This window comes from Lepidochelys kempii, chromosome 11, assembly GCF_965140285.1.
Source record: "Lepidochelys kempii isolate rLepKem1 chromosome 11, rLepKem1.hap1, whole genome shotgun sequence".
Classification (NCBI taxonomy): Eukaryota; Metazoa; Chordata; order Testudines; family Cheloniidae; genus Lepidochelys; species Lepidochelys kempii.
The window spans coordinates 44,625,823-44,637,810 of NC_136390.1; the positions used below are offsets into that span (position 1 = coordinate 44,625,823).

An 11,988-nucleotide genomic window follows, 5' to 3' on the forward strand; every position below is an offset into this window, starting at 1 on the left:
TGGTAACTTGTTTTTATGTACTGTTATAAAGCATTACTTCTGTTGGAAAAACCATTTAATTCCTGGTTTTATTTCTATTGTACCCCACCAGCTTCCAAGTGAAATGATGTTTTTCTCTTCTAATAGCTCTTTTTCTCTTCCCCCACATCATTAAAAACTCATGTTTTACTTTCTCTAAAACTGCTTTTCATAATTATGATTTTAATACAAGATCATAATAGTACCCTTTCCCCTTGTTTTACTGCCATTGGCAGAATGTCATTTTTACCCGTTTGAGACTATACTTACTGCTCTACTGAGTGAGCTGTTTTCACTGATCTGGGGAAGGGTTTGCGATGCCATCAAATTAGCTTCCCAGTTTTGTACAGCTAAACTAATAAATTATCTTTCAGATAATGTTAATGTTTCTTGTGACTACAATATTTAAAATGCTGCTCTGCTTGCTGATGTACAAAAGTTGGGGTAAAATGGAAATAATCCATAAATAAGGACTAAAAGCAGTAAAACACTCTGAGGAAAAAGGACCAATGTCTTGAAAATCGATAACTTTAAGCTACCTAAATTAAATACTTTAAATAAATTATTAAAGATGAATTCTATATGCCTGCCATCTATGTATTTATAATGCACTCATTACTCTAGCAGCTGAGCACAAATACTGCACCTTTATGATGTACTATGATGGCCTCACAGCATTTTTTTCTCACTTTTTTTTCCTGCTTGTTTTTCACATTAAAAATACAGGTCAAGACTTCCCTGTTGTTGCTCCTAGACCCTGTTGAAGGAACTGGAGTGGGATAAGCTGAAATATGAGCTGTAGCTTTCCCTGTATTCAGCTGACGGGAGAAGGGATGCTGAATCTCAGGACTTATCCACATACACAAGATGTACTGGTGTAGTTAAAGCGGTACAACCCTCCCAACCCCCTATAGTGGACAAAGTTATATCCAGGTTCTGAGCATGTCACGCAAAGTGGTGAGCACCCTCAACTCTCAGTGAAAACAACAAATTGCAGGAGTTTAGTACTCAGCAGTATTGGGTCCAAATTTCCTTATTGATTAATATTAATCTGCTTCTTAAAACATTCTCATTTAAGAGACGTTGCAATTTTAGAATGAAGATTTTTTTCCATTGAGAATCAGTGATGTTCCAAAAAATTACACTACCTACTTTTTGTTCCAGTTGGAGTAAGTCTCAAAGAAATACACAGATAGTGAGAAGCATTACAAGAGTAGTCCTGCTGAGTCTTATTGATGAAAGCAGCCCCATATGTCAAAATCCAGCGTACACACATTTTTTTAAACTGAATCTGATAAATTCCTTTTTGCAAATCAGTTGGATTATTTCTGAATAACAGTTGCAAGACTGGACTCTTAAACTAAAACAAAGGATGTTTTTCCAATAATATCTGCACTTCATCCAAGTTTAAAATTTTCATTAGCACAAACTTTCTAATAAAAATTTATCTTTATAAATGACTTAGCACAAAATTATAATGTATTCAGTTTTTCTGCTGTTGTACATTTCTAAAGGCTTGTTTTAAGCTGAAATATGTGATATTTCACTTTAATTAAAAATGCCTTTTATCTTACAAGGAAATGTAATGAAGAAATGAAATAATAGAACTGAACATGCAACATCTAGAATCTAAGGTATATAACATTCATCAGCAGGAATTTCCTACTTTCATACGCTGAATGTTTTTTATTCTCTGCTAGCCTCAGAAATGTTTGTTTAATGACTCTTAAACTTCATAAATCGTTACCTTGGGGAAATAGAGCCAATTAGTTATTTAATATTAATAAAAATTTATTACTATTCAATCTTCAAATTTAAAACTAATTCTGGTCCTGATCTTGCGAAGTAAGTACCGTATGTAAGTAGTCTTATTGACTTCAATGGGACTGCTCGCATGAGTAAGGGTTTGTAAGATCCAGCCCAATAACCTAACCATCACCAGATTCACTATTAAGGCCTCAAGCTATTATTTGATTTCATGACTATTCCACTTCAGAAAAAGGCATTTTGTAACAAAAATATCATATCCTCTTTGAAAACACCATGTAAGTCATTACAAACTATTTAAACCAGTGGCACTTTGTATGGGCACAGGGGACCTATCTCCACACATCACAGTGCAGGGTTGGGATCTAAAGTTTGAGGGCCCAATCTTACATGATGAGCACTCTTAACTCCCTGTGACTTCAGTGGAAGTTGAAGGCACTCTGTTTGTAACAAGAGCCCAATCCAATTTCCTCTGAAATTAATGGAATGACTTCCCAGTGATTTCAATGGGAGTTTAATCAGGCCCTGTGGAAGTAAAAGCAATGGTTGACACATTGAATGATAAACTGCCTAAATCTTGTTAATTTCTTGCTAATTAAATTCACTTATCTGTAAACCAGTTGAATGTTAGGGGAATATCTTTGTCTCTTTAACTTGCTTTATGATGTTCTGAAACACAATCTTTAAATGAAATTAAAGGTGTTTGTTTACCTAATATCTCTCAATATTTCTTTGACTTCACTGTGGTCAATCTCTAATATAAAAAAGGAATGCTACTCTGTCATCCTTTTTTCCTCCATCTGTCAGCCTGACAAAGCTACCTGCTGATGTTTTTTCACTTCACAGCTGATCAAACACCTTCATCATTAACACTGACTAATCATATCACATTTTTATTAATTTTTAAAGTAGTGTATTGTGAGCACTAACAATGATCTGAAAGCACTAGCAATGATCTGAAAGGGAACATCTGTCACTTGTCTTTGCACTTGTATCAGAGCCTCTTTAGGAGTCTTTATTCTTGCTAGTGTTAAATAGAGTAGATCTCCTTTTGCTTTAATAATATGTAATGGTCACAAGCCTGCCAGGTACAAGAAAATAAATTGCATTAACTCAGAACCACACTGGTTAATCAAAAGAGAAGCCAGATCTTCAATTCTATTCTCAGACAAAACCCTCAATGAAGCCAGAGACTGAAGCTTCTGATGCCAAAGCTGATCAGAAGTAACTCCACTGAAGTCAATGAAAGTTGCAACAGTGTAAACCTGATGTAAATAAGGTGACAACAGGGCCCAAGACTCTACCCTCTTCCTCAATAAGTATATATTTGTTGGTTTAAGCACATAGAGAAGTGTATTAGGTATAAACTTTTAGTCTGACTACAATGAACAGAAGCCAGCCATAAGAAGTAGAATGTAAAATAAATATTGATTGGTCAGTTAATAGAATATGCCTTGATTATTTTTCTCCGTTTTCTGCCATGTACAAATAAATCTATTAAAGTAATTGAGCTCTTTCAAGGAAAAAGGGCAAGGGAGACTAAAATGGTCTAGTCCCTCATCCCTAGGAAACTCCATGCCACACCAGTGGTCCCCTCACCTCCTGCAAGGAAAGCACCTGGAGCTGTCCAGAGACTCCATGAACCCAGAGACAACAGATGACATAGTGAGGGGCAGACCCTGGCTCTAGCAAACTCCAGTACCTTTCGATACTATAGACACTTAGTACTACTGAGGGAATCTCCTGGCTAGCTACTTCTTGCTTTAATCTCTTCATGTTGCAACCATCTCATAGGCAGCACACTGTCAATGATTGGGAAAGAAGATAGGGAGACGGCAGGCAGGTGGGGAGGGATGATGGTGATGGTTTAGAGGGGAGGGCTGGATCGGAAACAGAGGGGGAAGGGGAGCAAATAATGGTGAGGGAAAAGAAGAAAAATCTGAATTTATCAGATGAGTGCCAAAATTTGTCCTCAGTCAGTTTGTTGTATATGTTATATCCCTTTCTCTTAACCTCTCTCTCTCTCTCTCTCTCTTTAGTTTGTAAAGTCTGGGGGGCAGAGACCTGTCTCAACTTATGCATCTAAGGTGCCTACCACACTTTTGGGTCCTTGATGAATAATAAATAGTATCACTCAAAACTCAAAAATTCATCCTGACAGGCCTGTATTTTAAAAAACGCTCTGTTCTAATCTCCAGTCTTCTCCCTGAATGGTTCAGGAACAACTGTTAATTTTTGTTTGTGTGTTTGCTTTTTATTATTCTAGGACAAGATTAGACATTGGGCAAATGTTTATCATCAAGCAGTTAAAATATTTAAGTCCCAGCTATGAAGCTATATATTTATTTCTCAATCCTATATAGCTCTCCATGTCTAATTGGGTGAGAGAGGCCTGTTTTACATGTAACAGAAAGGAAAAATAAGCAAAAAGAAAAGTAGGAAACCTGAAAGTGTGTGTGTGTGTGTAAGTGTGTAAAAGTTGATCTAAATTCAGAAAGCTCAAGGTTGAATCCTGGCCCTACCCATGTCAATGGGACATGAAAGTTTTGCCATCACCTTCACAGAGGTCAGGATTTCATCCTCAGAGTTCAAAGTGAGTAATCTGAAGTGGTGGAGAAAGTCCTTGTAAGGGGAGATGGGAGTTGTTACCTTGTTCTCAGAAATAGGTTTGGAAATCTGTGCTGATCCAGAGGGGCACATGCAAAGGCTTTTCAGAAATATTTTATCTTTAGATTGGTTTAGTAGTAACCAGGAAGGGAAGTTTAACTCAGCAGTGATAGAGAATAAGGATAATAATAATTTGCACTTTTATAGCAACTTTCATTAGAGGTTCTCAAAGTACTTTGCAAAGTGAATCAAGCCTTAAAACAACCCTGTGATGTGAAGTATAGAAATATAACAATACTCATTTTACAGCCAGTTAACCTAGCCTTATCAGCCATTCTGGATTTTGTGGATCTGCTCTAATTTTACTTGAGCAATCTCATGCCTTGCAAGTAATACCTAGGAGGGACCCCTAGAACTGTCCCCTAGGAGGGACCTAGGCATTACTTGCAAGGCATGAGATTGCTCAAGTAAAATTAGAACAGATCCACAAAATCCAGAATGGCTGATAAGGCTAGGTTAACTGGCTGTAAAATGAGTACTGTTATATTTCTATACTTCACATCACACAGTTGTTTTAAAATAAGTTATCTGCAGTGGTTGCCAAAGTAGGGTTTGTGGGTGGCAGAGGGGCTTGTGTTCTTCCAAGAAGGTCCATGTCAGCACCCTCTCCCCATGGCTGTGGTGTTAAGGGCACAGTGTAGCCTGTGACAGACTGACAATGTCCTGTAGGATTCTGGGCAAACCTTATGGAACTAAATTAAATCTTACTGAATTAGGTTTAGTACCTTTGGGGGACAGTTGTATTAAAAATGAAATTTTGTGCATGTGTGTGTACATTGCGTGCAATGCCTCTAGGAGGAGGGGGTTGCTAATGTAATTCCTCTAGCTATCAGCCCTTTGAAGCCACCTCTAGGGAGAGGTACACAAATACTAGTTCAGACTGGATTTGCCAGAGCCTGACAGACAGAGAAAGGATTTTTGAATAAATGGCTTGGTTTTAAACAAGCTCATAGCTTTCTTCCTGATCCAGCATATTTCTATACTTCACATCACAGAGTTGTTTTAAGGATTGATTCACTTTGCAAAGTACTTTGAGAACCTCTAATGAAAGTTGCTATAAAAGTGCAAATTATTATTATCCTTATTCTCTATCACTGCTGAGTTAATATTCCCTTCCTGGTTACTACTAAACCAATGGTTCCCGAAACCAGCTTCAGAAGCCCACAAGCCATCATCATAATACGTTATATCATGACACTGATGCAATCTCACATTGCACTGTTGTAGTAATCTGTTAGTGTTTGAATGCACGGTGACTGTCCCCAACCAACAGGAAAACTCAAAAGGTGGGTAAGCTTAGGTCCAGTGTGGTTAAGTGGCTTGCCCTAGCCAGGGCCTGGCAGAGCCACCACCCAGAAACCCTGACATCTCACTACCTATCAATTTGATTAAGAGCTCAGCGTGCTGGATAGGGAATGGGATTTCTCCCTAGTGTCAGGCTTAATCCTATGGTTACAAAATTTAATTCTTTCTAGGTTTCCCCCCCCTCCTCCCAGGGCACACAGCTTATGCACAGGGCAGCAGTAATGGGGCAGTGTTGCTGCCCTGCCCTGCTCCCCTTTTGGAAAGTCACACTGTTCCAGAAGCCAAGAAGCCTCACTCACCCAAGAAGCCCTGGCTGGGATGATTTAATTGGGTATGGGTCCTGCTTTTGAGCAGGGGGTTGGACTAGATGACCTTCTGAGGTCCCTTCCAACCCTGATATTCTATGATTCTATGATTCAGGTCCCCGCAAACTGAGGGGCACATGGCAGGCAGGCAGCTGGGCCTTGAGTCCCCACAGGTGGCCAGCACATGAGTTTCTGTGCCCATAAACTCACACACCCTATGGGTAGCCCTGGTCCTACCTGGTAAGCGTCTGGGATGTTGACTGTCTCCCCGTGCTCTGCCACATAGCCGATGATGCCCTTGCCCCAGGGCACCTGCACCTCGTTGGAGTTCTCGGTGCTGCAGCAGGGCAGGAGTGGGGTGCCCGCATGCACGTCGAAGAACTTGGACACCAGGCTCTTCTTGCCCGACGCAGCTGCCTCCACCAGGAAGAGCGAGCTCCGGTCGGCCTCCACCATGAGGCAGACGAAGATGAGGATCTTGTAGCTGAGGCTGGTGAGGTCCAGGTCGTTGGAGATGTCCTTGACCAGCTCCAGGAAGAACTGGCGCTCGTTGTGCTCCTTGAGGTGGCGCTTGTAGTCCAGGGCGGTGGGCGGGTACTGGGGCAGGCTGACCCGGGACTCCAGCAGGGCGCTGAGGATGTGCGCCGTGGTCGGGGGCAAGGAGCTGGCTTTCCTGAGCAGGGCCCTTCTCCGCATGCTGCTGAGGGGCTCCTGGGCTCGGGCGTGCACGTGCTCGTCGTAGGTCAGGTTGACGTGGATGGCCTTGGACCTGGCGAAGCTCTGCCTCAGCTCCTTCTGGGAGGCCCTTCGCTGCAGCCCGCCCGCCGCGCTGGCCTCCCCGGGGCCACTGCTGGCCCAGCTGCTGGCGGGGCCCAGACCGGGGCTGCCGCTGCTTCGCCGGGCTTCAGGGCCGCCGGCGGCGCTGTCGGTGCCCGGAGGCGCTGCGGCGAGCGACTTCCTCCTCTTCAGCCACTTCTCCACCAGCTCCGGGTGCCGGTCCAGGAAACTTTCCACCGCAGCGAAGTCCAGGCTGCCAGCCGACATGGTCCCCGGGCTCCAGCGCCGCCGCCGCCGCCGCCTCACAACACCGGCTCCGCTCCCAGCTTGGGACCGCTCCCGAAACTGCCTCGAACTATTTCCGACCCCGATGAATCATGGCAGAAGGGAGAGGAGATCACCCACCTTCCCAGCCCGCTTTAGCCGTAGGGAGCGGTCCCTCCCTCAGAGGTGGGGAGGCTGCCCAGAAGTGAGGGAGCAACGTTTGCCTGACTTTCCGCCCTCGTCCAGGCTGGCCCCCCTCCTCCTCCTGCTCCTCCTCCACCTGGCCCCGGCTCTCTGCTCTGCCCTGGCCCGCGGTTCTCCCTTGTCCCCTCCTACCCGCTCCCTGGTCTGGCGCTTGGTTCTGGGCCAGGTCCCCCTGCTCCCCCCCCCACTTCCTCAGGGAAAGGTGCGGCCGCGGCTTCCCCGGGATGCACTGATCCGAAAGCGCTTTTGCAAACCCTTCTGCGAACTGCTGCGGCTGCAAGCGGCTGCTCCTGCGTAACCCAGCTAGCAGACCACTGAGGGCGGGAGTGGGAAGGGAGGGAAGAACGCGTGAGTCGAGAGGGGAGGAGGGGGGAGGAAGAGCAAGTGGAGATACCAGGGACACAGTCAGCAGCATGGATACTCACTAGAGTGAGCGGTGCGGAGTGACTGAGATTATGCCGGGTGCCCCTCTTCTGCTTTGAGCAGGGGGTTGGACTAGATGACCTCCTGAGGTCTCTTCCAACCCTGATATTCTATGATTCCTCCGTAATGGATCATGAACATCAGTCCTTTGCGGGAGCTACACGCAAGGAGCCTTGCATTGTTAATAGTTCAAACTAAGAAAGAGAGCTCAAGGCAGTCAATCCTGTCATCCAAAAATGCAGAGCGGGTGCGGGGAGTGGGGGAGGATTTGTGGGCATGTTTGTGTGCTAGAAAAATTTGTGGGTGTGAATGTTTATGCGAGGGAATACTGGTAAGTGTACATATGTGTGATATAAATATTGCTTTTCTATTAATATAAATTATGATGTTTATATTCGTTTAAAAATCAGTGAACATATTTCCTTCAAAAAACCCTTCTGTATTTGACTTGATTGTGCCTGAAAAAGAAACTCGCACTCTATACCTAACGAGACAAACTGTCCACGCCCAGAGTGCCTTGTGCATCGTTAATGGTATTTTCCTTATTGGCTTTCTGCAAACACAGCCAGCGAATGTAGAATGGGAGGACGTGAGTACCTCTGTGGGGAGCGCTTTGCTGCGGTCATTTCTCCCCGAGGGAGACTCAAGGAGGCGCACGTGGTCACCTTTCCACGGGAATGTGCGGCTCCCTGAGCGTGTAGGAGCAGCAAATAGCACGTGCGACTCGTGTGCCGCCTTCTGCAGCATCAGCCGCGAGACAGAAAGCCGAGCACAGCCACCCAGACAGACGGACGGGGGTTATTTTTACGGACACGTGGGGAAGCACATTTACTTGCTAAATTGATGCCTATGCATGAGTGATTGAAAACTACATAGTCATGGACACGTGAATACAGCTTTCCTCCGCTCACCGGGAGCTGATTGAAGGAGATTTCAAAAATTCATGAATGAGATTTTCACTTAAAAATACACCGCCAAATCCTTAATTAAACGAGAGGCGGAGAGAGAGAGAGAGCGACTTCAAACGCTGCCAGAAAACTAATCCCCACTGAGCAGCCCCCTCCAGAATGAATTGTGTGGGTATAAAGATGCACGCCAATTATGGAGACACGTGCACATGAGTGTGTGTGTGGAGGGGAGCAAGAGAGATTTCTGTGCTGTAAGATTTACCCTCCGCCCCTTCTGCTGCAGGCATCGGGGTAAAGCAGGCTCTCCGGAATGTGCAGGGGCTGTGACTGTCAAAAAGAGAAAAGAAATCACCTTCTGCAGCGAAAGCATTGAAACAGACAAAGGAATTAGCTTCTCGGTCTCTGACCCGGTATCTGTCCTAGATCATGCTGCATTTAGCACAGTGAGTGAAATCGGCTTGCCAGCGCCGTTTATTGTTCGGGTGTACTGCGCTCAGTGAAGTTTCAATCTGCCTTAGCTCCGTAAGATGCCTGCGCTTCATTGAGAAACTGCGCATTGTAAGCTGCAGAAACTTGTCAATCGAGAGCAAAGGCAATGGGAGGGGGTCTTCTGTGCGCAGGCGCGAAACAGAGCGGTGGGCGTGAGATGCACGTCTGAGCCGCTCCTTTTTCCCGCATGCCGCTAAGCTTCGGGCTGGGTCTCACTGCAGGGGAGCGACGGGGGTCTACTCCGTAGCCCAGGGCCCGGGCAGGGGGTGCTGCGCAGGATTAGCTGCGGTCCTCTCACTGACCATGCTCAGACAGACCATCTTCTGAAGCCGCTGCCCTTATGCTCCTTGTTCAAAAGGGGGGCAGCGAGAGGGGTCGAATTGGAGGGGTGGTGTGGGCAGAAATTGTGCCGAAGGCCAAACTGTGTTCACAGGAAGGTAAAAGGGATGGAGGGAGGGCGAAGGGAGAGGCAGATACACAACACGGGGGACAGGTGTAAGTGGGAGATGGGCTGAGGATAATGGCAGGGGAAGGGAAACTTTGGGAGAGGGAGGGGCAGGGGGGATAAAAGAAGTTATCTGCCCTGGTTGCCAAAGTAGGGTTTGTGGGTGGCAGAGGGGCTTGTGTTCTTCCAAGAAGGTCCATGTCAGCACCCTCTCCCCATGGCTGTGGTGTTAAGGGCACAGTGTAGCCTGTGACAGACTGACAATGTCCTGTAGGATTCTGGGCAAACCTTATGGAACTAAATTAAATCTTACTGAATTAGGTTTAGTACCTTTGGGGGACAGTTGTATTAAAAATGAAATTGTGTGCATGTGTGTGTGGTGCATTGCATGCAATGCCTCTAAGAGGAGGGGGTTGCTAATGTAAGTCCTCTAGCTGTGTGAAGCCACCTCTAGGGAGAGGTACACAAATACTAGTTCAGACTGGATTTGCCAGAGCCCAACAAACAGAGAAAGGATTTTTGAATAAATGGCTTGGTTTTAAACAGGCTCATAGCTTTCTTCCTCATCCAGCAAACTGACGGGACATCTGGGCCACTGAGGGGAAATACAGGTCCAGTTACCCTGAATGTAGCCCAATGCCTAGAGCCCTGAGCCATGAAACCTAAGCTTTTTGAGGATATGTGCTCCAGGAGACTTTGTTCAGTGTAATAATATTTCACTTACATACACACCATCACAAAAAGTTCATAATCTTCATACATGTTTTTGATGTTTCAAAGAATTCCTTGTCCTTTTTCATAGGAGTAACATGTCTGTATATAGCTTTGTAGCATTTCACAAATTTGTCTTCTCTTTTGATTGCTGGAATTGGACTCATCTTAATTGACCCAGCTGATCACCTATCAGTGTTTTGTAGTATAGCACTTTGTTTTTGTAATTTTCCATTTTTATTCCTACAGTTTTAATTTCCCCCCATACCACAAGTTTACTCTTTCTTCAGTTTCCTTTGATCCTCCAGTGAGGATTGCCTTTCTCGACTGTATTTTGCCCTCTTTTTTTCCATGTCATCACTTGCATGTAGAACTTACTTCTCAAATATTCACTGAGGATGCTATTCTATCTTATATGAAATCCCTCTCTAAGGCATATGTCGTGTAATTTTTACTGAACGTAGATATTAATTATTCACGAGTATGAAAAAAATCATGTGTCATGCACCAAAAAATTCTAACTTGATACATTTCAGTTTGGTTTTCATTCTGACAAGTTTACTTTTTGGTCTGCCATAATCAGTACAGATATTTTAACATCAAATATATTGTTATTTCTTTGACGTGGGCTCAGAAACCCATTTCTGTTGCTGTATGACAGTATTTAAAATCATGTGTCTTTATTGAATGCAGGAGTTAACAGCTTCAGCAAACCCTGTTCAAAACAACACTTGGTGGAAGTGTAAGCCATGCTGCCACGATGTTTAACCCTCTCTCTGTCCTCTCTCCCCTGCTGAGTGAGGACAAGGAATGTCCACAGACATTGATAAATTGAGACAAAGTTAATTGTTTGGTTTGTTTGCTGTATGAAAATTATGTTGCTCGTTCGTTAAGATGTAGCCTGCAACCCGTGTCACTGCCAGTTGAACATTAACAGTAATGACAGGTTTCAGAGTAACAGCCGTGTTAGTCTGTATTCGCAAAAAGAAAAGGAGTACTTGTGGCACCTTAGAGACTAACCAATTTATTAGAGCATAAGCTTTCGTGAGCTACAGCTCACTTCCTCAGATGCATATCGTGGAAACTGCAGCAGACTTTATATATACACAGAGAATATGAAACAATACCTCCTCCCACCCCACTGTCCTGCTGGTAATAGCTTATCTAAAGTGATCATCAGGTGGGCCATTTCCAGCACAAATCCAGGTTTTCTCACCCTCCACCCCCCCACACAAATTCACTCTCCTGCTGGTGATAGCCCATCCAAAGTGACAACTCTTTACACAATGTGCATGACAATCAAGTTGGGCTATTTCCTGCACAAATCCAGGTTTTCTCACATCCCCCCCACCCCCATACACACACAAACTCACTCTCCTGCTGGTAATAGCTCATCCAAACTGACCACTCTTCAAGTTTAAATCCAAGTTAAACCAGAACATCTGGGGGGGGGGTTGGAAAAAACAAGAGGAAACAGGCTACCTTGCAGGTTTCAGAGTAACAGCCGTGTTAGTCTGTATTCACAAAAAGAAAAGGAGTACTTGTGGCACCTTAGAGACTAACCAATTTATTAGAGCATAAGCTTTCGTGAGCTACAGCTCACTTCCTCAGATGCATATCGTGGAAACTGCAGCAGGCTTTATATATACACAGAGAATATGAAACAATAGCTACTCCCACCCCACTGTCCTGCTGGTACCTTGCG

At 44.5% G+C, this 11,988-nt stretch overlaps 1 protein-coding gene across 1 annotated transcript in view; it reads right to left on the reverse strand.

Moving 5' to 3' along the window:
* PDE11A (phosphodiesterase 11A) overlaps positions 1 to 7,362 on the reverse strand; it is a 211,879-nt gene extending 204,517 nt beyond the window's left edge. Inside the window, exon 1 of the mRNA XM_073305996.1 lies at positions 6,300 to 7,362. Within this exon, the coding sequence (XP_073162097.1) occupies positions 6,300 to 7,106 (807 nt within the window). The 5' untranslated portion in view covers positions 7,107 to 7,362. The remainder of the gene's footprint in view (positions 1 to 6,299) is intronic.
* Between the last annotated feature and the right edge of the window lie 4,626 nt (positions 7,363 to 11,988).